Consider the following 27,347-nt stretch of genomic DNA (forward strand, 5'->3'; position numbering starts at 1 on the left):
GACTCTTTTGGCCACCCAGCCCATGAGCAGACAGTGAACTAGCAAACTGCTTTGATTTACAGCAGACTTGAAAACTCCCCAAAAGTTACCTCTTTCTAGTAGAGAGATTTTAACTGATTTATTGGATTTCGCACTCTTACTTAACTCTTGTGCCAATAAACAGAATACCTTCATGCTTGGTATGAATCTCACATTTCTCCTGAACTGCACTGGAATCTTGAACTTCCACCTGTCTGACATGAAAGGACTATTTCACAGAATTTACTGTTTACTGGCATTTACTCTACTGAGTTCCCTTTTTTTCTCTTATTCCACAGGAGGTTAAGGCTTTAACACAGTTGAAAAAGTTCAGCAGTGTACACACACTGTGTGCATTGCAGCCCTATATTTAAGAACGCATTTAGTTACAATTTATTTCCATGGCCTGCTTTCTTTTTCAGCAGCCTGTGTGAATTCTTTTAGGATGACATTAAATCAATCAGCTACACCCATTGTGTTGGATTCAATATAGAATGGCCCAAAGAACACATAAGCCCAACGCCACCCTGTCTCTTAGGAATTACATGCTTGCTTAAAGTAGATTACGGTGTATTATAATACAAAAACTGTCAGGAGTTATTTGTGGCTAAACACCAAAACAAAGTAATATGTGACAACATCTGATACTCAATCGACTTCAAGATATTTGCTCCAAGGAATTAGTTACTAACCAAAATTATTGCCATTAACTTGTTCTGTAACAAAACTTTGCAGGAAAGAAAAGGCACTGCATGTGGCCACAAAAAGCCCCATCCTTAAGGTAACACTCAGCTCCATGCTGGGCCAGCCCTCTCAGCCTCATTCACTCCACCTAAACTGAATAAACCAGGCATTTTACTTTGAACTTGGTCTTCCCCATCCAGGCTCCAGCTCTCTGCTGATCTGTTCCTGTGCTCAGTGCCACGAGCCAATTCCAAACTGCTCTCACTACTTTTCATTTCACCCATTTTGTTTCCCCAAGCCCTCTGGAGTCATCCTGACCAGAGTCTCTGGATGCTATCACAAGGCAAGTAATCTGAGGTGTAAAAGATCCCATTCCAAAAGTGGAAGAAAGCGGACTCTTGAAAAGAATGTGAACTTGTCTAGAATAAATACATTTCAAATATTACTCAAATAACTTGCTTTCATCTCACTTTTTATTTCTTTAAAGTTAATTGGAAAGAAAGAAGGAAAGAAGTCACCAGGACACACATTCCAGGAGTCTCCTTGGTATAAATGAGGCAACACATGCACTGCACACCAGTAACAATGAAATGACCCCTAAAATGTTGCATTTCTTGCCAAGCATAACTTCTTTGTAGACTTTAAACTTCACTGGCCAAAATTTTTGAGTTCAAAGTCCTTCTTTTTCTAGTTCAACCTGGGGCACAGTTCAGAGAAAGGAAGAAAGGACTAAAGAAATTGCTCTCAGTTGATGTTTTCAGTAGGAAAGCAGGTCCAACAGTTAGGAGAGAGATGCTCCTGGCCTCTAAACACCCAAATTCTCCTTTGGGACTAAAACTATCAGAATCCTGCCATTAGTACTTGGGGCACATCCCTTTCCCAGCCCCTCTGTGGAAACCTTTCACACTTGCTGTGCTTGGCCCACTCAGTTCCAGACAAGATCCAGCCCTGGGGCCCTCACCAAGCCAGAGCACAAACTTGAGGACAGGGGAGCAATGTCAGAACTGACTTAGCATGGACCCCATTTGGGCTGTACTGCAACAGTACATCAACACCAGAAATCAGAATCACTGATTCTTAAATTAAAATTAATCCCTTTAATTTAATATTTAACAGAAGGCAAATACCAGAGTCTTGTTCTTTGAGTCTTCAAGTTTACAACTTTGCTACTGTGGCTCCTGCACACTTGATTGATTGGATTCTAATGGGCCACAGGAAACCAAAACAGATGACTAACATTAGCCATAAGTGTAAACACCAGGAAAAGCAAAAACAGGCTGCTTTTCACTCCTCCCATGTTATCCAGCTACTCAGGATAAACACAAACACTGAGAAGATTATTCACAATTTGTACTTAAATAAAATCTTCTGTTAGTGGGTATCACAGCAGTTTATGACTGTTAAGTACTTGGAACTAACAGGATAAGTGTCTGATGCTCCTCTGTAGAGAAAAAATACATGAAAGAACAGAAGACTCTCAAACTGCACAAAAGTATTGCACACACCACTGGGGGTGTCACTGAAAATGTGGAAAACCTTTAGAAGGGAAAGTGAAATGGCTGAAATAGAAAATCCTTTATGTCATAAGACTTTAGAAAACAGTTCTTCCCATATGTTTTTCCTTCCCCTGTTTTCTGTTGGAGGGGAAATCCCCTCTTTCCACAGTCTCCCTTTTCAAAAGAATATGAGTGTCTTGATTCCATTGAAAAAGTTGTTTCATGAAACTGAACTCCAATTATGTGAGGAGAGAATAATCCCAACAGCTTTTCTACCTCCTCCGTTCACAGAATTCAAGTTGTTTTGGGCAGTTATTAACAAAACAGTCACACAAAGTGAAACACTTATAAAATACCAATATAGGCCAAACAACCCTGTCACTCTCCCCACATCTTGCACACTAAACCCTTACAAATGCAAAAGCATCTGTGCTTGCATTCAGAAAAAAATAAAACTACATTATCTCTGTACCAAACAACAGAAAACAGTTTTCCACATAAAGTAAAGTTCACAACTGATCTACACTGGGACAATTATAAGGGATGTGTACCAAGAAAATAGAATTAAAGCCTTAGACTGAATGTCTATTCTGTAGAGCTTTCAGGAGATCAGTCTCCCAGTCCAGTTGACAAAATAAGCTGCTGCCATCTTATGGAAGAGAACTTGAAAAGCACTTGATGCAAAATCCATTCTGCTCTTCCTCCTCCCCTGTGCCTCTCCACCTCCCTTGGTCAACACTGTAATAATTTTTTTTTTTTAGGAATTTCCTTGCCTTGCAAAAATATGCTTATTGTGATGAGGTATTCTTTGGGGAAGTAACTTTTTCACCTCTGATTTTACAGTAACTTTCACAGCATCCAGGAAGTCAAATGGAGTAGTTTTCCAAGGAAGCGAACAAACCAGCCAGGCTGTTAATCCTGACACTGCCTCAGACAGAGGTTTCTTGTAAGATAAAACAAAAGCCAGCTGGAGCCATTCAGCCACTACAGGATAGAGTCATCAATTTTGCCCAGTTTTCGGGCAGTCATTTCGTGTGTTCCATCTGTGGACTTCTCTACACAGCCAGCTTGAACCAGTTTAACTAAAGGTGTGACTTATAAAATGCTAAAATAAATAAAAAGAAGCCCGTTTAAGCCCAAAGCCAGCACAAAGGTTCAATTTCTCCATCTGTAAGTCACAAAGAGATGCATTTGCAGAACACCAGAGAGATTTGTTCAGAGAGTTTGCTTTTGTTCAGAAAGGAAATTCTTTCCACGAGTTTTCATGTTACGCTTTATAGGAAACCAAGTTTTTAGATAAGGACTTTTTGTGAAAGGAGACTGTTCAGCAAGGCCAAGATACTGCATTTGTATGAACACAGGGCTCATGCAAGTTCAGCTCTCATCATGACCTAGGACACAATATTCAGCTTGAACATCTAAATCATTAGATTCCAAAAATCATAAATATTTTTGAAAGGAGTGTGACCAGCATGAGAGGAGCCAAGTGTCCTCCTTGCCCCTCCCAAAGCAGCTAACACTGACACTCTACCAGCAAACCTGAGCTTCCCCAGCCCTTCTGGAGCTTGCACCAAGCTGCAAAATTACAATCATGGGTCAAACACTTTATTCATTTTATCTGACTTGAGCTCTTTTTTTCCCTCTTCCTCCTCATGAAAGAGTTTTCAACCACAGAAGATGTTAAAAAAATCCTACTGAGAATGAACAGCTACAATGCAATAACCCTCCTTATTAAGCTGTACTAGCTAAATTTGGGTAGAATGCAACCAGGACTCCTACAACACAATAGCCCTAATCCTCATTTCCCCATATGCACCTAAATGAAGTTTATATAGAGCACCTGTGAATTATTACAGGAAAGCTGCAACTACTGAACTAGGGGAAGTAAGTGGTTGGCATTAAGTGGGAACTCAGGTATGTTAGTGCAGGTTAGTGCAGGTTTCTGTGTCCTTGTAAGATCTTACACAAATAATTTGTGCCCAAATACTCAAAGGGAGTTTGCCACCAAATGCTTCTACAGCAATTATTGCACTGCCTTTACAAGCCTCTCTCTGCACACTGCAGAGGACTAATGAATATGGAGAGCTCAGGCTTTGGGGAGGGCCAACTGCAGGTGCCCAAGACAAATATCTTCTCTCTCTTGTATCAGTTTGGCAAGTCTCATTTAGCACCATTTCTCAGTTATGTCTGAAAATATCTTCTAATGTCCACATTGGCCTTTAAATAAAAATTCCAGCACTTTCATGGCTGCTTATTAACTGAGAGACATAAAATTTCAAGAAGGAAAGAGACTGTGGTTTCAAGGGTCCACTTAGTCTCTAATCAGAGCATAAAAATTTTTTTAAACATATTCTATAAAAAACACATTGCCTTTTTTTCTTGTACTTTTTTTACTTTTGTAACAGATTCTTCCAAACACCTTCATTTAAAACAGTCTTTCTACAGAGCCCAGTGTTTTCTTTGGCAAATTTGGAGGGCTGTGTTTTGGGATAAAAGTAAATTGCACCATAAGATGAAAACAGATTGGGAGATTTGACAGGACTTGGTAGAAATCCGTTGTGCACAGGCAAAGGGAGAGCTTTTCAATTAGTCATTTAAAAGATAAAATCTCTGGAGAAAAGAGTTCTGCTTGGTGGCAAACTCATCTAACCCTTGCAAAGCCTACAGTAGAGGCTGCAAGGGAGGCAGAAGTTACAGAACATGAGAACACACACAAACTCTCTCACATCTGAAAGTGATTTTATACATGATTAGGTATAATTTTTCATACAATGCACACATGCACTTGAGCAACGGCATAGTCCAGAAAAGGGACATTTATGTCCATCTGACTTGCAAGCAGTTGGCAGGGTGGGGGAGCTAAAAAGGAGCAGATTCTCTCTTCAACACTTAACACGGGCCATCCCAGGTCCATTCAGCCCGGCTACCCTGAAAATCCAGCTCAGGATGAAACCTGGATCCCCACCCTTCTCTCATATAAGGGATCCTGGCAAGTAACCCAGTGTGCAGGGCAGGCAGGAGCCAAGTACCACCACTTTAGGCCCTGAGGGGGGCAGCTGGAGCAGGAAGACCCCAGGGCACACTGTGGGACTGACCTGCCCCACAGCTTCAAGGCACATGGTGTAGACTGCCTTACAGCACAGCTTAAAATACCAGAAGAAAAGGAAAAAAAGGAAAAGGAAACGGGAAAAGGGAACAGGGAAAAGGAAGCAGCTTGCTGTCATACTCCCTGCTAAGAAAGACTATCTACTGCTGCTACTGAGAGTGTGTTTTTCTCCACCTTAACAGTTCCTATCTCTCAAAGAGAAAGTTGCTCCAATCCCTTCTTAGTTTACACATCTTCCTATGCTTCTGCAGCTCAGTGACAGAACTTCACCAGCAATGCCTTCAGCAGCACTCCAAAGCACAGCCCTGTAGAGATTAAACTTACTCATTTTCAAAAGCAATTCAACCATTTTCAAGCCAACTTTTTGCTGTATTTCCTTCAGCAAATGGACAACAACAAAAAGGCTGGAGTACTAAAACAGTTTTATTCTGGCAGAAAACTAGACAAACCAGGTACAGATTCACTAGTTCAACAGAACTCAGGTCCTGTCATGTATCTCGGTTCATATCCTTTTTTTTTCCAGCAATACACAAGGGCACACAGAGCAGGAGGTTCCACCTCTTCCTGGCTGAAGACTGACAGTAAAAAATACATATGTCCTACTAGCATTGTTCCTTTGAGGTATGAAGCTTAAAAATGCATACTTCTCCATGAAATCTTCCCTGTTCATTAAGATCTGCCCAACAGCTCTCTCACCTCTAATCCCCAGTTCCCAGCTGCACTGAGATTTCTGCAGTCAGTTTGATATCTCACAGTCCATGTTCTGAAGCATACCCATGTTTTGCTTTAATTGCATTAACATGCAATTAACAAGCCACATAGGTTTTCAGACATTAAAGCTAAATTTCCAGAAGCACAAAAAGCAGAAGAAACAGTGCTGTTAACTTGGAACAACTAGCAAATTGCCTGGCATGACACAACCCCAAGACCTCCTCTCCTGAGAGAGGTAAGCAGTGAGGAACAGCTACTTCAAAAGAATCTCATCCTTCACTCCCCGCAGGAGGTAACAGCATTTCCCGTCCCTGCATACTGACACAATAGCACGTCAGGTTTGCTGCAGCAGTGTGCCTGCAGTACTGCAGTCGTTGTTCAGCACACCCAGCACTGCTCAGCACAGCACCAGCAGCACTCACGGACACAGACAGGAATTCAGCTCCTCTGGGAGTGCAGCACATTGGTCTGTGTGGTGCAATCGGAGAGCGCATTTGGCTGTTAACCAAAAGGTTGGTGGTTCAAGCCCACCCAGGGTCAGAGGGGATCCCTTTTAAGGGTCAAAAAGAACCTCCTGAAGCCCAGTAAGGGGAGGTGCCAAGTCCTGCCCACGGAAGGAATGACCACATACATCAGTATGTGCTGTGGCCACTCCACTGGACAGCAGCTGGACAGAATTGGACCTGTCACAATGGCACTTTGCTGGCTTTGCTTCATTCAGTGTCTGCTAGAATCCTCAGGTCCCTTTCCAGGGAAAGCTCAACATCTCAAAGGATATTCTGAGTTGGAAAGCACCCAAAAGGTTCCTCAAAGTCCAACTCCTGCCCTCCACAGGACCAGCCCCAAGAGTCACACCATGTACCTGAGAGTATTGTCCAAACACTTCTTGAACACTGTCAGGATTGGTGCTGTGACCACTACCCTGGGTGCGTGTTCCAGTGTCCACCCACAGTCTGGGTGAAGAATCTTTTTCTAATATCCAACCTAAACCTCTCCTGACAACTTTGTACAGTCCCTCAGGTTCCCTCCACCTTGCTTCCATAAGCATCCTTACTCTTGCTCTTCTGGATGACACCTGCCCACAGGCTTAGCATGCATGCATGCATGCATCCATCCATCTTCCTCATACCTACTCTGAACTAAAGTAATTATTTCTAAAGCTGAATTTCTAATTTGCAGTATTTATGTCTTAAGCTGTCATCTAAAGAGATGACAGATGCTCTCTGATATAAAAAGTTTATACATTTATTTATTTTATGAAATTGCTTTAATAAAGTAGTGTTAGATATATTAAATATACTTACTATACCATGCATTATAATAATTTCTGTTTTGTGTACAAAATGTATTACACAATTACTAAAACTGCCCTCACAGTTTGGGGGGCTGCTACTGCTCTACCCTGAACCCCAGTTCACAGCTTCACTCCTAATCTTAAGTAGCTACATCTGGACCTTCTCATCACTGTTAAAGAACAAGTTTTGTGCTGTCAACAACATCTGGACAGCCACATTCCTCAGAAAGTCCAGCCTGACAAGCATTAAGAACTGGGAACCAAGCATGCCTGTCAAAAGGTTCCAAGCAGACATTACCAGATGCTAGTAAATCCAGAGCTGATGATACACAGAAAACACTAGACGGGTTTCCTTCCAATCATGATTTGACACTTCTATATTAACACTTCTCTGAGGTTGTTTTAAACTTCTAAAATAAAGAACTAGAGCTCAGAAACTCTAGAAGTTGACTGGGAATTTTGCTATCATTGTACATAAAATGTGCATAGATGTTAGAGAAACTGGGAACATGAGAAAAAGAAATATTTACTCACTGTGACCATTTTCACTCTAACAGATAGGACCAGATGTTACTCAAGCACAAGGATAAGGACAAAACTTCCATTGCATTAAATCAATCACAGAACACATGCATGCAGTAGTTTGAAAACACATCTTCACAGTTCTCTGCCCGTATAACATCTCATAAATTTTTAATTAAGGTGCCACAGGTACTCACAAACAAAGGGTGTAGAAACCAAAAAAAAAAAAAAAACTTGGAAGTTTTAATGGAGAGCTTCTCTCTTTTCCTCTCCCACTGCTGGACAGCAGCCAGGAAAAACACTTTATATTTTGCCCTTCAAGGCTTAGCTAGGTCTGAAATGTATGTAGTGATTTGTCTGGCAACATGAAAAAGTCCTGCTCATGCTAATGTTGCTCAATGATGCTTTCATCAATAAGGCATTACTGAGGCATCAGTAAGGCATGCAGAAGGACAGCAAGACACAAACCTACCACAGGGGCTTTGGATTGGATAGATGCAGTACCATGTAGCACCATGAACACTTGCAACAATCCCCCAATATCTAAAGAGCAATAACTTGTGTTAATTACAACACAGGCTGCCCAAGTATTTTAAGTATTTGAAAAAAAATTATCAGTCAGGCCTCAAAACATAGAATTACTGTACCAAAGTACATGGCAAAATAAGAGGGATTATTGTAGCTCACTATATATCAGGTTACTGGCAAACAAGGGAACTAAAAAAGAATCATACAGAGCACTTCTCACTGTGGTACACAACAGCAAGACCACTGTGCCCTGAAGTTCTGCCATGGCTGATGAGGCAGTCACTGCTATTGTCTGGGGACACACTGAACTCTCATTTTCATTGAGTTAAGACTTACTTTGAGCCAGCTGTTGATCTCATTAATGCAGCAGAACAGGAAAAGTGATGCTGTAGTTTGGACAAAAGCCCCAGCAGCAATAAAAATCCCAGCATCTTGAAACTTCCATCAGAAGCCCACCCCACCTCCCTTTTTAAAACAGCAGCAGAAGGAATACGAGACAAAACCATAACAACACTTAGCAGTATTCTCAAGTGTAAATTTAAGAAGATGCAAGTGCTGTGCCATATTCTTCCAGGCTAGTGTAAAGTCTACAAAAAACACCTGTCAGGCCCGAGTACTAAACTGCTAATCACCACTTTATTGACTAGAATAAATGACCTGGAAGAAACTTTTAACTGCCTTTCACAATCACAGATTTTAGTTACCTCACTGTGGTTTAGTGCTTTAGCGTATAAAACTCCCTGCCACGGACATGGACTCATTCTCATTACTTGATGAAGAGCAAACAGCTCTCTCCATTATCCCTCTGCTGCCTACTGAGGTAGGCTGAAGGACCTCTTGCACACACTTCTCTGGATGCAACAGACCCACCATTCCACAAATAGGCCCACATCAGTTTGGAGCAGCTTATGGTACAGCTTATTGTAGTTTCAGATACACTCGTATTACAACTACAACAGTGGATGTGCACTTAGAGATAACCTGACCTACAAAGGGGGAAAAACTTGGGAAGCATGGGAACAGATTTATTTGAAAGATGGCACAACCCACACCCTCATATAAAAAAAAAAAAAGGCAAGAAAAAGAATAAAAAAATGTAGCACAGTAACTGTTGCTAAATTTTCTTTAACAAATACTGGAAGTGCAAGAATCCAGCTTTCCAGTGTAGAGCTTCTTGACAGAGAAATTATGAAGTGACACTCTAGGAAAACATTCCTCAGAGACAGAAAGTGACAGAACTAAACATGCTTAAAAGATGAAGACAGAAAAGCTAGTTGCAAGTCAATTAGAAAACATCTACTTAAAGAAAACCACCCCTCTAACTGCTTTCAGTCTCACTAATTATGCTGTTTCAGAATACTTCTCTCCCAGAAATATTTTACTGTGCAGTAAGGAAAAAATGACTTAATTCTTTCACAGAACAATACCCAGTATTCAGAGTGCCCTGCCATTCCCTCTCTCTGACAAAAGCTGTCAGATCTGGCAAAGGCAGAATAAAAGATGAATCCAGGTCGGGCGATAAAAGGACCTTCTGTGAGAAATCAAAAGTTGTCTCTTCTAAGCATAGGGATGCACCCAAACTAGGGGGGAAACTAATATGGCAATAAATTACAAGCATCTCCCAGAATTATGATACTTGCCAGCTACTGCTGACAAAATTAAGTTGGTGAATTTTAATTCACCTACAACTTTACAGTGAGGCTACAAAAGCCAAAATCCTTTGACCTCAGTGCTAACAAACACAATTTGCTCAGCCCACATACTCTGCATGCAACAGGAATGCAAATCTAAGATTTTAATATAATGTTTATGCATATTTAATATTAATTACATTTACATATTTAAATTATCCTACTACATTAACAATACTAGATACAATATTTAGAAAAAACAACTAGCATGGTTAAGCCTTCAAATTTTGGTAGTTTTCTATCAAGTATAAAACAGAATAGAAAACAAAGTTTCCATGTAAAGAAGAAAATGTATTTTAACAGAAGCAGCCAAGACCTGCTGCAAAACACAGATCATGTATGCTGACATTTAGACAAAACCTTGCAGTAATAAAAGATGCTGTCATTCACTATGTTTACAAGATACTGCCTAATAACTCATTTACTGACTGCACTGTAGTGATTATTTAAAAATCCCACACAGCATCTTTGTCTTGTCCTTTAGAAATAATTTGTACGTACGAAATGACCTTGTTTAACCATATGTGCTAGAAAATATAAAACTCTGCAATAGAAAGAGGTTAAAAAAAGTTGAATACTGTGGAAAAAAATTTATTTAAGTCTATACAAGTCTTCTGAAACAAACCATTGGCTTTGATACAGTAAATTCAAGTGAATACTCATTGCAATAGTATTTTTTCATACAGAGATCAAGAAGCCCTATAGCTTCCCATTTAGTGTCTGTGACAGTTTTATTTCTGAATAAGTAGCTGCACAAAGCAGACGTGATAAGAGATCTCACAGTCACAGTGAGCTACAGTTGAGATAAACTTAAATTACAAACATTTCAGAAAATTAGGAATCCATACTGAAGTGTGGCAAAATGATTCACAATGAAAGAACAATGACATCACTCAGACCCCTTGCCAATAATGAAGACTTTCTGCAGCAAGTCTAGAGTAGACCATCATAAAAACTGAGAGTGCAAGAGTACCACAAATTTAGTATATAAATATCACAGGATTAAAACTCCAGTTAAGCCATCAACTGAAGTGATGATTAAAAGGAAAACATGGCGTCTCCCAGCTTTGCAAAGGAAGCTTTCAAAGCATCTCTTCAAGAAAGTGCTGATGCCAACTAGGGCCTGTGCCAATTTGTGTTTTAGACTGCACTGCTGAAAGACAAAATTTTAGCAGATTTGTCTAAGAACTGTATAATCCTGCTGCTTTTAATACCTTAAAAAAGCATTTACTAGAAGAGATGAAATGTAACATTTATAGCTCATACTGTTTCCAAGATCTGTGCACACTATATAGTTTTAGAATTTCAACAGAATTTAAAAATAAGACAAAGAGCAGACAATGCAGTATTAGTTAGATGGATTTGTTTAGAATAGTTACACAATTACTGTATACAGTTGTAAAATTTTTAGTGCATTTGTTCTTGCACATTATTAATGCTACTTATAAAAACCTGAAGATTGCAAATTGGGCATGCTTACCATAACATTTTCAGACTGGGAAAGCTGCAGAACATTTTTTTCTACAAGTGTTCACTGCCATGATACAAAACAAATATGTGCAAACTGCAAGGTCCCTAAAAATAGCATTTAATGACTTTATGTACAGAAAGATGTAACTATCTGTTTAAATATGCAAAGAATAAGCTTCCCAAAGTTTATAACATAGAACAATATCCACCACATGCTCCTCCTCCTCCATATCCTTCTTCCTTGTTTGATAACTTTACACCTCTGTTTTGGCTTTCACTTTCCCACAGTCCAGGAGTCTGAATGATTTTTTCAACAAGTTCTTCAAAGGCACACTGCACACCATCACATGTTTTTGCACTTGCCTCTGGAGAAGGGACACAAAAAGTCAAGTGTTAGCATAACTTCTGGTAACTTGTTTAATATTTCTCTTTCAGTTAAGTTTCAATCTACAACAAACTTAAAACTTCTACAACCTATTCCTAAAAACATAGCAGTGCCAAAATTGACAACTATGGGGATTTGTCACCACACAGGTAGCACCTCAAAATATTTTTAATAGAAGAGCTTTCAAGTCAAACTTCACCAGAACATACAGACAGCTATAGCTTAGCTTTATTTTCCTGTAGAAAGCACTCCAGGTAAGAAAAATTTGGATTCTTGTCTGAAAAAATTGTTTGCTGTTCTGTGTTTCAGTTCTGTACATTAATCATAATTGCAATACCACAGACCATATGAATCAAGGATCCATACTGCAGGATTTTGAGTCAGTCTCCATGATAAAATTCATCTGATAAAAACAATAACAAATCTCATTCCTTTTGCAATTTGCAGAATTCTAGGTAATTTCACTTAGGATCCTTACTTTAACCAAGACTAAGAAACCTGCCTAGAGGTTATGAGAACAACAGACACCACCAGAAATTGTTCAAGCCCCACAAGGGCTTGCCCTGTTCATCTATGCAGCCACACAGATACTCAGCATATGCAGCATGCATATATATATACATATGCACATATATGCACACTTATAGTCTAATTTTCATTTTCGTTTTCATCTCCCTTGCACTTAGTAGCTTGTGCCTCAACTTTGAACTTTGATTTCCACATCTGATGCTGTGGCTAAAAAGAAACACAGCAGGACACAAAAAAAAAAAATTAATCTTCAGTCAGAGATGAAGAATGTAAGTCTAAGTACAAGAATGAATGAGTACATATTAATGAACTGCTTTGCTACTGGAATAATGCTGTAAAATAATCCCTTCTGATCCTTAGGTGAAACACATAATAAACATATGCATAAAGAGTCACTTCAACAACCATTTTTTAATTTATCATTACATGGCTTTGCCTACAAGACCCATTTCATTTTGCAGCAAGATGAGACTAATATATTTGCTCCAGTCATAATTATGTCATTATTCAATCCCACCCACCATTCATAAGTTAATTATATACCTACCTGTTTTTACATCCCAGTTCTAATACAGATTTCTCTCAGGTACCAGCCATTTTGCTACAGTGAAGGCTGGCCACTAGCACCAGCTTTCCCTCTTTCATTTTGCTTCTGTTATTAATCTAGCAAGTCAGCTTGGGAAAGAAATCAGACAAAACCCCAAACCCAAAACAGTTTTCATCATGCTAAGGAGAACCTGTACCTACATAACCATCCACAGCTACAACAGGGATCTGGACAGGAACCATTTTAAAAAACTCATTATCTTTGTGCCCAGCACAGGTGAGAAATATCATTAATTGGATTGTACACATAAATCCTACAGAAGTGGTACTTTTCCTTACATAACAAAAATCAAGAAAGATCTCTGCAAGTATCTACAACATACCTATAAACAGCATGGAATGTTTTCTTGCAAATTTGAGGCCTTCATTTCTGTCAACTTCACGGTTTTCCTATAATAAAACAAAGCATTAATATTCCTTATTAACAAAATACACCAGCAGATTACTTACTGCAGTTGAATTTGGTTTACCTTATCAATCTTGTTTCCAACTAACATTTGCACTATGTCATTCCTTGTGCAGTAAGTTTCCAATTCATTTAACCAGTTATCCAGCTTGACAAAAGTATCTCTTCTTGTGACATCATAAACTGAAAGATATTAGTGGTATTATTTCACAATATTTTTCCAAGAATTACAACTTACATTACAAAAGTAGCAAAAATGATGGCTTTTTGAATCAGAAAACTGAAGGAGTTTTAAGGATTCAAATTTACCTTCTGTATGAACAACGGGAAAGAAAGTAGGACATCTAACAGCTCAAATCACTGATGCAGAACAACTCCAAGCTTCAGCCACCTAGAGTTCTCAGACTAATATTCCTTGATATATCCTAGCTTACAGACTAGAGACTATCATTCTCCAAGGAATTCTACACTAGCTGATCCCTCATCATGTAGGATACCTAAATTCACTACACAACAGCTATGGAAACAGGATGGCACAACCATCAGTACTGAAGCTATAAAAGTGTTTTTTTTCCTTTGTTTTCACATCCCGTGTGCAGATAGGCATAAACAGCCTCTTTCAATCAAATCTGTAACTTGGTTTGCATGAACAACCTTGTTTTTTGGAAGACAGGTAACAAAGAAATAGTCAGAAGACATTAAATGAAAGGGGAGAGCAAATCTCTCAAACAGCAGAACCTTTTATCTCCCAAACAGTGCTTGTTTACAGCTTTCAACAGTAAGTAAGTGGCAGGTTCAGTGCAATAAAGTGACTTGACACAACATGTTTTGACAGCACCCTCCTATACCAGGAAGATAACGCAACTCACAATTTGGGAAACCTACCAGGAGGTCACATGACAGATGTTATTCCACATTAAACTATTTAACTAGACACAATAGCTTAGCAAGATTCTCTAAAGCAACTTCAAGAATATTAAATGTACATCCCTGCCCTTGCTTTAGTCAGCTCCTCACTCCTAGCAGTGGAGAACTTCAGAGCTCAGTGCCTAGCAAACATGCTTCCATACACCAAAAAATAAAAGCACAAATGAGACTTCACCATGAAGCTGACTTCACCATGAACTGGGGTTTCTCAAACACAGATTGGTGCTTTCTACATGTCCAGCTGGTCTTTTCTAAGTGATTCTGACTGTGTAACATTCCATCAGTTGGGAAACAAATACCAAAAAACCTCAGCCAGATTCCACATGGTTTATATCATTAATTTCATTAGGAAAAAAACAACAGGGAGAAGAAAAAGCTGTATCATACTGATACAGAGAGACTACACTGAGGAGAATTTGTTTTTACTCTGCACTTAGTAAGCACAGGTAAAAATAAAAAGCAATAAATAAAAGACAAATTTATGACACCACTAGGACAAAGCTCCAAGCTATCCTTTCAGATACCAGTAGCTTTTATTCTCATGCAAAAATCAGAGGTTCTCAAGCTGGTCAGATTGACTACATGAGAAAGAAGTTGAGACACCAAGATGCTTTTAAATGAGTTGTTCAACACAGACACAAAGATTTTAAATATCACTTAGATATTATATAAAGGCTATATGAGTTTGTGTAACTCCAGTGCATGAGAAAACCACAAACATTTGAACTAGCATGCAAAGAGATACTTACCTAGGATAACACCTTGTGCACCTCTGTAGTAACTGGGGGTTAATGTTCTGAACCGCTCCTGACCTGCGGTATCCTAACAAGCCATTCAAAAATTCCATTATTCACAATTTGAGCAGAATGCAGTTTAGCTTTCAGGTATTCTACTTCTGATGAACATGCAGAGTAAGATTTAAATTATATTCCACTAGCAGATTAGCTGAGTTTATTCCATCCCCTGCTGTTTTACTACACATTAACTTGGAGACTTTATGTAGTCTGTCCCAGGAAGCACCTTTGAACTACTAAATGTAATATGTAACTGGATTATATAACAGTAAGATGTCTATTTCTGCAAAGGCATTTGATCTGCAGCTAGTATTGCAGCAACCAGCAAGAAAGCAGCACAGCTGCAGTACTAACATTTTCTAACAAGCATCACAGCCCATGACAACAAAACCAGTTCTTTCACTTCAATCACTTGATCCAATTAAATTTGATTGAGTATCTGGGAAAATGGACTAACATGCTATAACACAGCAGAAGCAGGAATAAGTCAGAGGTTTCTCTGGTTATAAGCAAAGTTGAGTTTACATCCTAAAATTAAAGAGTCAATAGCTCTGGAAAATAAAACAAAACCCACAAAATTAGAATGCTGTTTTCTTGTCAGAGATTAAGTTATGGTGCACACTCATTGAAGGCTTTATGCACAGAATATTTAAACAACTTTTTTAATTTACCCAGGTTAGAAGTGACACACGAAACACTCTGGATTCCCTGACAAACAACCTGGATAAGCAAAGTAGACTTCAACATTCTACAAGCCACTCAGTCAACATCACATATCTAAAACTGGTTTTGTGTCATGATGCACTTTCACAAGCTTTTCTTTTCCAGTTTTTCTCAGGATTATTTCTATTTATCAAAATGAAAGAAAAAGAAAACCCTAACTTATCATTCCTTGTTTTGCTAACAGTCTGGTTTTCCTCCTGTATGCATTCTTTATTTTCTGTCAAACTATTGCATTTATTTTCCTTGTCAAACCCATTTATTTCACTGATGACTACTACTGTAACTAAGACATAAATCCTGTTTGTTAGTGAGGTATGGAACACCTTCCAAGCTACAGAAACACTGCAATACACATTTCATGTTCTACTACTACTTCCCAAGGAAACAAAGGTCTGATATCTTACTTATATGAGAAACAAAGTTTTAATCTTGCTTGGTACAAGAAGACACAACTGGTCTGACTATTCAAAAATGTGCTTCAAGTCACAAGTGTGGAGGCTGGTTTACACAATGGGGAATATTTTTTAAAAGCTTGGAAGTATTTTTTCTTTGCTTGCTGTAATGGAAGCTCTACTTTTAACTAGAGCAGAAGTTGAATCCACTAAAGCTACAACTACAAACACTGCCCCTCTCTCTTTGAAATGCATCTGCTTCAAATAATTCTGATGTTGAGCCTATAAAAGTCTTCATAAGATGGCTACGAAGTTTAGACAAAAAATGGCTCTAAAGAGGTAACAGATGAGCACACAACTGTAATTCTTAATCTATTAATACACAACTTCAGTGTTACAGGCAAAATTTAGTAATGAAGTACATCCCTCTACTGATTTAATACCATTTAGTTCCTCCTTTTTTCTACTTCTTTCCCAACCAGATCTGCAATTAGTACTGCAGAAGCTCACAGGCAGCAGAACTACCCCCCTCAGCCAGCCATCCCACAGTTCACTGCAATTTCTGAACGCTGCAGTATTAACCTCCCACTTCTCTAAATCACCTTCATACTAATAGAAAAGGATTCTATACAAACTATACATTATAGAAACCCTAGCTATTCCTAAAGCAAAGCAACACATGAAGAACTTGGGAGAGACTCACCCATATTGCCAGTTTAGCTTTGTTTCCATCAACTGAAATAGTTTTCACCTTGAAGTCCACACCTAGAGGAAGAAAAACATTTTAGTTCTTCAAACATATTACAGTTATCTTTGAAAAAGACAATAAAGAGAAATGGAAAAAATAAAATTAAACTCAAAAACCCCCCAAGTTTTGACACAAGCAGGAAGATCCACTAGCTATTTATGAACTTCCCTCAAAATGTAAGGCTTTCTTGCTGACATGCTCTTGCAAAAGCCTAAAGGCCTTTTAAGCCATTGACTCAAAATATTTTATGGAAGTAAGTCAAATACTGTATCTCTTGTATTAAAGCACATATTCCAGGACAAGTTTTTAAGTTTATAATTCAAATGGATTAACTTTCTATTCATTACTCACACACACTCTCCAAATAAACAAGATAATGGTTCTGCTGGTCAGTCATCTACTCCAACAGGTAACAACTCTTCCCCCTTCATGTATCCTCCACCCCAGGAACTAAGCAGCCTATCAATTGCTCAAGGACAAGATGCAAGGATAACCAGCCTGTTAGTGACTCCAAATTTAAAGGATATAGTGACACACATCTGTTTGAGAGGCTCATCAGTTATGATGCATTATGCTTTAATTTAACCCTTAGGTTACTAATAGCAAGTAACTATCTAGAAATCTGTTTCAAGTATTTTGGAGTGACTTTCACTTCTCACCAGGCAGCAGCTCCAAAATGAAGCAGAAGTATGGAAAGTTGATACTTCTACAAGAACAACTTTCAAGTGCAACAGCAACCTTTTTGTACTTGGAATTACAATGTCAATCAGACTCCCTACCAGAAAACATTCTGATACAAAATGAGTAGAGCCTCTGGATGAGTGCACTGCACTTACATTCCCAAATTCATGCAGATTACAAACAAATACAAACAGCTGCCAAAACATATTCAACTTAAAGTCACAAAGGATACATAGCACGATTAAGAAACTGCATATTAAAGTTGCATTAAACTTTAAAAGAGCTTTGTTTCAAAAAACAAACACAATTTTTATTCCACTGTTTCACAGCTTCAGCTCATTGACATGTTCCCTGAAGTGTCAGGTGTTTTTCAGACAACATCCTGCACTGGAAGAAGCCCACACTCTCTTTGAAGTAAAGTTTTCCCAAAGTACATCAACTTCTGTAGTAACTGAACAGAACTTAACTTTTTCCAGGTACTAGTACTCTTAGTCCATAGCTCAGCAGTAATACAATGCTCAATAGCATGCACAAGAATGGTGCATTATTCTACAGTTGTGTTCACAGAAAAAAAGTCGTTATAAAGTTTGTTTTACACACCAGTTCTTAGAACATTACCTAGTTCACAGAAGACTGCTATGCTAGCAATTTGACTCAATCCTAGAGAACATTCTGTTCTGTCCCCTTTTCAGCACTCAGCAGTAACTTTCAGGCTAACAGAATCTCTTTCTTCCACTGTAATTGCATGTTTCTTCCCCTGAACTCCAAAAATCCCCATCTGCAGTTCGGTCAGCATGTCCGACAGTTCACAGTGCATTCTTTTATCCATTAGTCTGGCACCAAAACCTGTAACTGCAGATATTACAAGTCTATTGGATACTTAACATGACAAAAGACATCATAATATTTTCAAGAAAGAAGATTTCTTCCTTAAGACAAAGATATTTTATGCATTCTGAAGCCACAGTATTCTCCTTCCATCCAGTAAACAGATTCTGTATCTTGTGCCTGCACAGTTCAGCAATTTTCATTTAATGGAAATGGATATATACACCTTTATGTTAGCTGGTTTAAAATTCACTTTGAATTTTGCAAGACCAATGCAAGTAAAATAAAAAACTAGAATTGTGACTAAGCCCCATGCATTAAACTGACTGCTGAAAAACAAAAGTATGAAAATGGACCAATAACACAACAAAATCCACCCTTTAAAGTGATTGAGGCAAGTAAAATAGAATTCTAACAAACAAAGGAGCTCAACATATATAAAAGCCAATTAACAAAAAGAAAGCTTTTAAATACAGAGGTTTTTGGTTGCCCATCTGCTATAAGGAAGGTAAAAAAAATTAAGGTTCAAGAAAATCTTGTTGAATTGAGCAAACAGGATGCTTATATTTCCTAAAGCCAACAGTGAAATACAGACATGTTTGTGTGACAGGTATCAGTTCTGACCTTGCAAGAGTGATGTGTCTGCCTCAACAGCAGAAAGCTGACAGTGCCTTCCACCATGCCTTGGAAGGCAGCCAGAAACAAGACAGCACTACTAGTGTGTACTCCTGTGTGTTATCACCTCCTGCCTCAGCACTACACACTAACATACTACAGACTTACAAGCTGTAAGAAGCAGCTCTGACACTGATACTGCTCTCACATCCAGGCCAGCAATGCTATGCTGTGTTTACAGGAAGTGCACAGTTAGCTACAGTGCAGTATTTGTGTTGCAGGTAAGTGACAAGTTGGACAGCTTAGGAGTTTGAGGTCTCCAAATGCTAAGAAAGCTAAAAACTTAGGAGACATAAGATCTCAATACATGACTTTATTTGCAAAATATGGATTGCACTGAAGACTTACCTAGAATCTCTCTTACAAAGAAAAAGCAAGTGAGCACAAGCATGATCAGTAAGGCCAACAGAAAATACTGGGGTACAAGCAGTCCGGTAAGACCCATGTGATGAAACCCAACAAACAAGCCAGCCTCATTCTCAAGAGAATACAAGGAACAGGTAATCTGCCAGGTTAAACAACATGTTTAATCCAACTGAAGCTACTAAAGCAGAAGTATTTGCCAAAAGCAGCTTATTCTTCGAAGAATATCACAGGATTTTTACTAAGTTCTGAAGAATAACCCACATGAAACAATCATTAAAGGTTTCTTTTAAATTGCACCCAGTAGGTCTGTGCAGGCTATGAAGGTTAAGATGTCTCAACAGGTCATCACAGGGGATCAGCTGTACTGTCAAGGCTTTCCTCAGTATTGTGGGCTGGTGTGCAGTTCTTATCTTAAAGAAAACCAAACCAACCAAAGTTCCCCTCACTTTCTAATCCAAATTAAAAAAATATATAGTCACATTAGCCAGTTCAGCAGTCAGCATGCAGATGACATTGAAAGACATTATTTATAGTCCATTCATTTTGAAAAAGCACCATACTCTTCAGTTTCAACAGGAAAGACTTCAAAACCTCTTCTGTCCTTCTGTCCCCCAACTCTCAAAACAAAATACAATGTTTAATTAGCACAAAAAGAACTCCAAGCCAAGACTCAAAGTGTTTTGACATTTCACCATCTTGTAAGTACCTGAAATTGGCATCTAGGGTCTGTCTTCATGCAGCAGAATAGCTACCTCTAGGAACCCACTCCAACTGCTTTATCTATATGAACAACAAATCATGCCCTGAACTGGAAGCTGACATTTTGCTTCTTAGAAATACATTTACCAGGAAAATGGCAATGGCACTGGATAATAGTTTAAAAAGAAAAACAAGAAAACAAATAAGAACCCAGAGTCTGTCCTCTTGCAGTTAAGCTGACAAAAAAAAAATGAATCTGCTATCCTCTAGGAGTGCCCCTGACACCATGCTGTAGGACTTGCACAGCTGGGGTCACAGCAGCTCTCCTGCACAGCACTACCTCAAACATCGCCTGCTTGGGCCTAACAGGGCATTTGCTCAGGCTCTAGAAACTGGCTTTTCCTGCCAAATGATCACATTCATTCCAGATTAGTATATTTGTTTCAAAACTCAAACTCTCTCTGAAGTAATGTTTACATTGAGTACTCTTCCTCCTTTTCCACACCAGAAATAGAGCAGAGTAGGACCTGCCAGCAACAAACCTAAACCTTGAATTGTTCCTATTTAACAATCAGTGATTAGCTGCCACATATGCTGTTGTGCATGTTTACAAACCCAAAGAAGAATTACTTCAGGAAATACCTCCTTAGTTTCTCAAACGATGCCAGTTTTTGACACAAACAGCAGAATGGAAAAAAAAAAAGAAACTCCACCATTAAAAACCAACAAAAAATCCCCAAACAATAAAGATCCCTACTCAGGGACTGAGCTACTCTTTTGGTATCCAAAACATCATGAAGGCTGAAGTAGCTATTCTGCACTAACTGCCTGGCTCACAGGGTTGGCATATCAAGAAATAACAGGACATGAAGTATATACAGTGCCAAAGCTATTAGATTAGAATCCAAGATTGCCATCTTCATCATCTGATCTATTTCATTCCTGTTTCCCTCCATGCTATCCTCCCTCATGAGCTGAGGTGGGGCTACTTGCACAACTTCGTTTTTCATAAGCAATGGAATGAACAAAAACAGGCCATGCTCCTCCCCTTGGCTTCTCAGTGCTTTATATGAAATAGTACTCCTGAATCTTATTATGTTAATGGAAAAAAAATCAATTTATTTAATTATTAATAAATTAGACAGAGCTGGTTTTGCTTACCAACAGCTGAACTCAAAAGAAAAAATTGTATATAAGCTCTTAGGCAGAAATCTTCCTACAGAGAAAGTAAAGAATGCAACTGAAATGGTGGTGTGAAACAGTATCTCTATTTTCCATAATTTCAGTTATTGCTTTGGCACAGAGCTGCATCATACACTTAAAAGTTCCATTTTGCTTCCTTTGAGAACCAATCCCCTTATTGCATCCTGCATTCTGGGTCACTCTCCCGAGCACAACTGACCCATGCTGGTAGGTACAATACCAGCACAGCAATGACACGTCACTGCCTTTTTCCCCAGCAGCTCTGGATTCTTGGCTCTCTTCCACTTCTCTCAGGAGTCTGCCAAGGAACTGATTGCTAAGCAGAAGAAAAAAAAGCAACACACATTGCAATTTCCTCTCTACAGAGGAAAAGCAGATGCCACGCAGAGCCCAGGGCACTCCAGTACTGTCAGAAGTTGGAAGAGTTAACAGTACCTGCTACAGAGTCCGAAGATAACTCCCAAGTATCATATTACAGAGACACAAGGCCTGGACAGCAATAGTACTAGTCACAAACCTGACAGCTATTTTGCATAGATAAATCAGTAGGAGAGTAGTAGTTCTTACAGAACTGTTCAGACAAGCCTGAACAAACCACAGTTTTACACTGAAAATGTTATCAGTTTTTCTAAGGTAGTATCAGCACATACTTACCAATTGTTGCTGCAAGTTCTGGGTCAAATGTATCATCTGTGAACCGCAGCAGAAGGCTGATAGGGAAAAAAGAAGAAAAAAAAAACAAGATACTATTATTGCAGCATATCCATACCTTGCTGAAAGACTATAAATTACAAGTCTGAAAGGAACAGCACATCACATAGCTAAATAAACTCACATCTCTTTTTTTTTTTTTTTTTTTGGTAGGAGAGAATATATGGAAAAAAGAAAAGAACATGGAAAGAATAGAGCAGATACGCTCTGCTACCTGAGCCCTTATCTCTGCAAGCACTACCAAGAATGTCTCTTTGAAAACAAAGTACCACACAAGTTGTCAAATCAGTTGCCTGCACAGCCCTGTGATCTGCTTTGCAAAGCATTTCACTTCAACCTTATTCTATTTTTCTTCTCCCAGAATTCAGTACAAAAGTAGTATTTTTTGTTTGGTTTCAATATTGCTTCACACAGTATTTCTGTAAGCTTGAGAAATAAGTTCCAAGTTAGCTTTTCATCCCAGACATAATTCCTTGAACTGGGCACACAGGGGAACAGCAAGGACAACACCCATGAGAAATAAAGACACAGAAGCTGAAGAGTAGAAATAGCTCCCCAACCATCTTATGATTTTGTATTTCTTTGTATTAACAACTCGTGCACACAACATTTCCCCCATCGTGATGAACGTGTTTGTTAGCAATGGAAAAAGTTACAACTAAGATTAAACAGGACATCACACCAGAGCACTGCAGGGTCCCTTAAAGAAGTGCCCATAATGCCACCGGTGTCAAATGTAAATATTTCTGTGAGAGACAAAGATTCTGAGCATGCAGTCCCTAAAAGCAACAGTCATATGCATCTGTGGCAAGTGCACGTGGCAGGCAGCTGTTTGCTATGACCACAGGCTTCTACTCATTCCCAGGATGGAGAAACAAAACAAAGCTTTATTTACTTTTTGGTCTTCCCCACCACCCTGTTCTTTTCTCCTCTTTTTGCATGTGAATTTAGAAGTCAAGTGCTTTCTAGCATTTGGACACAGCCCTGCATTGACAATAACAGTGACCACTGAAATTCCTTTATTTTAATGAGGATGAGTGACAACTCTAAGTTAATCACAGACCAACTTTTTTTCTCTCCTTATTCCAGAACCCCAACACCAGAAGGTAGCTTCACTTATTAAAGAATTAAAATAATAATAATTTCTCTTAAAATCACAGCACACAGGTTTTTACCAGTACCTTCAGATGGTTCTATAAAGATGCTGTTTAAGAGCAGCTATTTTTAGTTACAACCAATACTAGTGTCATTCAGAACAGAGAAATTATGGAACCTCTATACTGCTACTAGAATAAAACCATCATTTCACCAGTTTTGCATGCCTAGCCCAGCCAACTTCTACCTTTTTTTCATAGGTAGCTATCATCTTCCACAAAGCACAGCACCCTCACAGGGACCATGTTTAAGACAGCATTTGTTCAAAAGCCAGGACTCCAACCCTTTACTCCACCTTGCTAATACCTGTTAAACATCTGACCTTTCCTAGTCAACCAATAGGTAAGAGACATAAATTCAGGAATAATTCTATATTAAGTTCCTGTACCTGAACAACTCCACTATTATAATTTAATAGCATTTTTACTTCCTCCATATAATGCCTCTATTAGCAAGCTTTCTGATGTAAAGAAACATGTATATAAATAGGTATGTAAAACCCCTGTGTTTTATCAGCCCCAGGAAAAATTCTTCCATGTGGCCACTCATATGTGAGGTGACATCAACTAAAAGAAATTTGCTCAGGTCATGTCTGTCACCAGGGGCCTACCGTACTAATTACCAACTCAGTAGCTAACTCAAACAAGTAACTGACAGACTTCTAATAAATATGGGCACCTTTTTTCCCTAATTAGCAACTTGTATGTAATTTGGGGTCACGGCAGGGAACATATATTACTGGCACAAAAATATCAAATATAAAATTACCGGGGTGGTACATTCCTAGACACCATCCTGCATTTATATCCCACACCCTTTAGTAAGAACTATGGTACTATCAAAAAAGGGGAAAAAAACAAACAATACACAAGTAAAATCCCAACTCCTTAGCGTTGCTATCTACAGCTTAGCCAAAGCCACGAACACAGCAGGGAGGAAGAAATCAACCTCAATGTACTCGATAAGGCCTAGAAGTAGCAAAAAAACGTGTATTAGAACTATTATGCTGAGTCCCCGTGCTCCCCGTCACACACCCAGTGCTGGGTCACTTGTGACTCTGCATATCCGTATTACGGGCTAGACGTTAACCCCAAAGCGCTGTGGGGCTGTCCAAGGGGCTGTGCCCATCTCCGCAGCACCCAACGCTGCCCCGGGCACAGGGCGGCCCGACAGAACCCCGGCTCCATCTGCGGGCACCTGAGCCTGGCACACACCAGCTCGGGGCCGGCGGCCGCGGGAGAGCGGAGGGGGAGAAGGAAGAGGAGAAAGAGGAGGAAGATGAGGAAGAAGAGGAGGAGGGGGGGAACCTCTCGCCCGCCGGAGAGCTGGTCGGGAAGGGAGCTCCCCCCGCGGGCCCGGCCCTGCGGGGCGCAGGCCGCGCCCAGACGGCATTGTCCGAGCAGAGGCCTAGGCCGGAGCCGGCCGGCCAGGAGAGGCTGTGGAAGGCTGGCGGGCGCCCCCTCACCTGGACTTGCCGACGCCGCTCTCGCCGATGATGAGGATCTTGAGGGTGGTCAGCACGTCCTCGTCCATCCCGGCAGCGCCCCCGGACCGGCCCCGACCGCCCGACGCTCCGTGCGCAGCTGCGGCGGCGGCGCTGCGCCTGCGCGGGGCCGCCCGCGGTTTGTTTACAGCGGGCGGGGCGGGCCGGGCGGTGCGCGCATGCGCGGGTCCCGCGGCGGGGGGAGCTGCGCGGCCGGGCCGGGCCGGGCCGTGACCTGAGGGGAGCGGGGGGGCCCGGCAGGGTTTGCGGCTGCTGACGGTGTCAGAATCCGGGGCCGTGGGGAGAAAAGTGACCAAATAAATGGCAGCGGGTTATTAGACACTGGAGTGGGCTGCTCGGGGACGTGGTGGAGTCCCCGCCCCTGGAGGTGTTTAAGGAAGGACTGGACAGGCAGTGCTGCGGTGTGGTTGGCGAGGTGGCGGTCGGTCACCGGCTGGACTCGATGAGCTCAGAGCTTTGCCAGCCTCACCGACTCCGCCATTGCTTGCCCCGCACGAAGGCGGGCGGCCAGAGCCCGGGGCAGGAGCGGGGCCAGCTGCCGCCCCCCGCGGGGAGCAGCGGGTTCGGGCCTGCCACCAAAACAGGGGCTCGTTTGGGGACAAACCGGGACTAGGGCCAGCTGCTACGTGACACCAACGTGCTTTTCTACCAGCATCGTACATTCTCCCTTAGAAGCCAAGAATGTTATTTGGTTGGTTTTCTTCCCGATTTCTATGAGAAAGTCTCTTTATAACCAATTCAGCTAACCTGCTATTATGGCTTGAAACCTACCTCAGGCCATGTGTAAACAAGTGCAACTCTTCTAAAATTAACAGAGTACATGTCAGATGTGAGATTCGTCGACCGGTGCTGTAGTCCTTGGCCCTGCTGGGCAGCCTCTGGGCAGGCCAGAGACTGATTCCATCAAATATAAACAAGTTCGGGCTCCTCCATAATCACATCAATCAGTCACACAAGCAGTCTGTCCAAAGGAAGTGATCAGGCCATGTCAGCAGTTTGCACAAGGCAGGTGCACCGTGAGGCCGTCGTGGTTTCTGTCAGAGCGATGGCTGCAGAGGGCACAGCTCCTCTGCTGAGCATTTGCCTTCACCTGAGTTCCAGGGTCAACACAGAAACCGTTCTCTTGTGTTTTTGTGGTAAACCTCTCTGTTGCCTGGCTTCTTCCACTTTCAGGATCTGGTATCCTGACTGTTTTACCTTAGAAAAATAACTCCCAGGATGAGTACAATAACAGTAATTATCCTATTAAACTATGGAAATATATTCTATAATTAGATGTGCAAATGGCTGGCTGTGTTTACAACAGCACTGTGCCTGTTTATAAAGAATACTCTAAAATTTGTTGAAGGTGTGACAGTTTTTGTAGTCTGGATTGTGCTTCGCAGTTGTGCAAGAAAGCAGAATGTCTACACTCTCTAGTTTTGTTGAAGTGTGCAAAGAGCAAAGTATTACACTAAAGTTACTGGATTTCTTGAAGTCAGAGAGTATTTGTATTCTGGGATTTGGTTTTTTTCCCACTGCAGCCATAGAATTAAACTATTCCATATGGGTATTAGTCCTGATTCAGATCATAATGCTGTACCTCACTCAGAATGAAGGGTTGGTGAGGATGACATTCAGATCTTTAATGATGAGCATATGCCAAAAAAAAAAAAAAAAGGGCAAACCTGCCCTAAATGAACAATTCTGAACTCATACTTATGGATGTGATGTTTTAGACCTTCTTAGGCATGCCCTTTGAGAACGGGAATTTCTCCAGGTTGTCCTCCTTCAGGTGGAACTATGTAGTCTCTCACTTTGAGATTGGATCTGAATGCTGCAGTCAGCCTGTTTGCTGTCTGCATATCTATTTTAATTCTGGAAATTCAGCCCTATTGCAGGAACCAGCTGTTGGATAATTAAGGTGTCTCACTCCTTCAAAACAAGAATATTATGTATTCATTGAAAGCTGTACAATGATCAGAACATCTTTTAACAAATTTTTGTATAGTTTCTTCATTGAAGTCATCTCTGAACTGGGAGAGACATCTAACATGTAATTCATGAGTGCCTGTCTTTTTCCTTGCCTGCTTTTCAGTACTCTTCAGGCGTTCTTGTTTACTCCTAACAACTAGCCCAATCCCTTGAATAGGGCTGGGAGGATTTCTCTTTTTATTGTTTATTGTCCATTTGATCCTGACCTCAGATGTGGCAGGGTAAAGCCATAGCAGTGTGGTTAGCCCTGCCTGATAATCAGTCTTCCTAGAAAAGCACTGGAGATCCTGATAATCAGTCTTCCTAGAAGAACACTGGAGATTTTTCTTTTTTTAATGCTATGCTGTTTCCTCTTGATTTCTTCTCAGTGATCTCTGCATTTCTCACAGAATAGCACAGAGCAGATCAATTTGTCTGGAGATAATATTTATAAATAATTATGCATATATACTTTCTGTATTGCAGATACACCACTAAGGGAAGCAATCTAATGATGGAAAACTGGCATAACTTAGTCCAAGG

At 40.2% G+C, this 27,347-nt stretch overlaps 1 protein-coding gene and 1 non-coding gene across 2 annotated transcripts; one reads left to right on the forward strand and one right to left on the reverse strand.

The window, feature by feature from the left end:
* The first annotated feature begins 6,480 nt into the window (after positions 1-6,480).
* TRNAN-GUU (transfer RNA asparagine (anticodon GUU)) lies at positions 6,481-6,555 on the forward strand. The gene has a single exon. It is a non-coding gene; the product is annotated as a tRNA-Asn (tRNA).
* Positions 6,556-10,625: 4,070 nt separating this feature from the next.
* RAB18 (RAB18, member RAS oncogene family) lies at positions 10,626-24,943 on the reverse strand. The gene is made up of 7 exons (XM_063149349.1): positions 24,813-24,943; positions 22,136-22,191; positions 16,985-17,046; positions 15,122-15,194; positions 13,510-13,628; positions 13,363-13,429; positions 10,626-11,885 (listed from the first exon to the last, which is right to left on the reverse strand). Exons 1-7 carry the CDS (start codon positions 24,878-24,880, stop codon positions 11,707-11,709), a joined length of 624 nt encoding a protein of 207 aa, XP_063005419.1. The 5' UTR covers positions 24,881-24,943; the 3' UTR covers positions 10,626-11,706.
* Between the last annotated feature and the right edge of the window lie 2,404 nt (positions 24,944-27,347).

This window comes from Melospiza melodia, chromosome 1, assembly GCF_035770615.1.
Source record: "Melospiza melodia melodia isolate bMelMel2 chromosome 1, bMelMel2.pri, whole genome shotgun sequence".
Lineage (NCBI taxonomy): Eukaryota > Metazoa > Chordata > Aves > Passeriformes > Passerellidae > Melospiza > Melospiza melodia.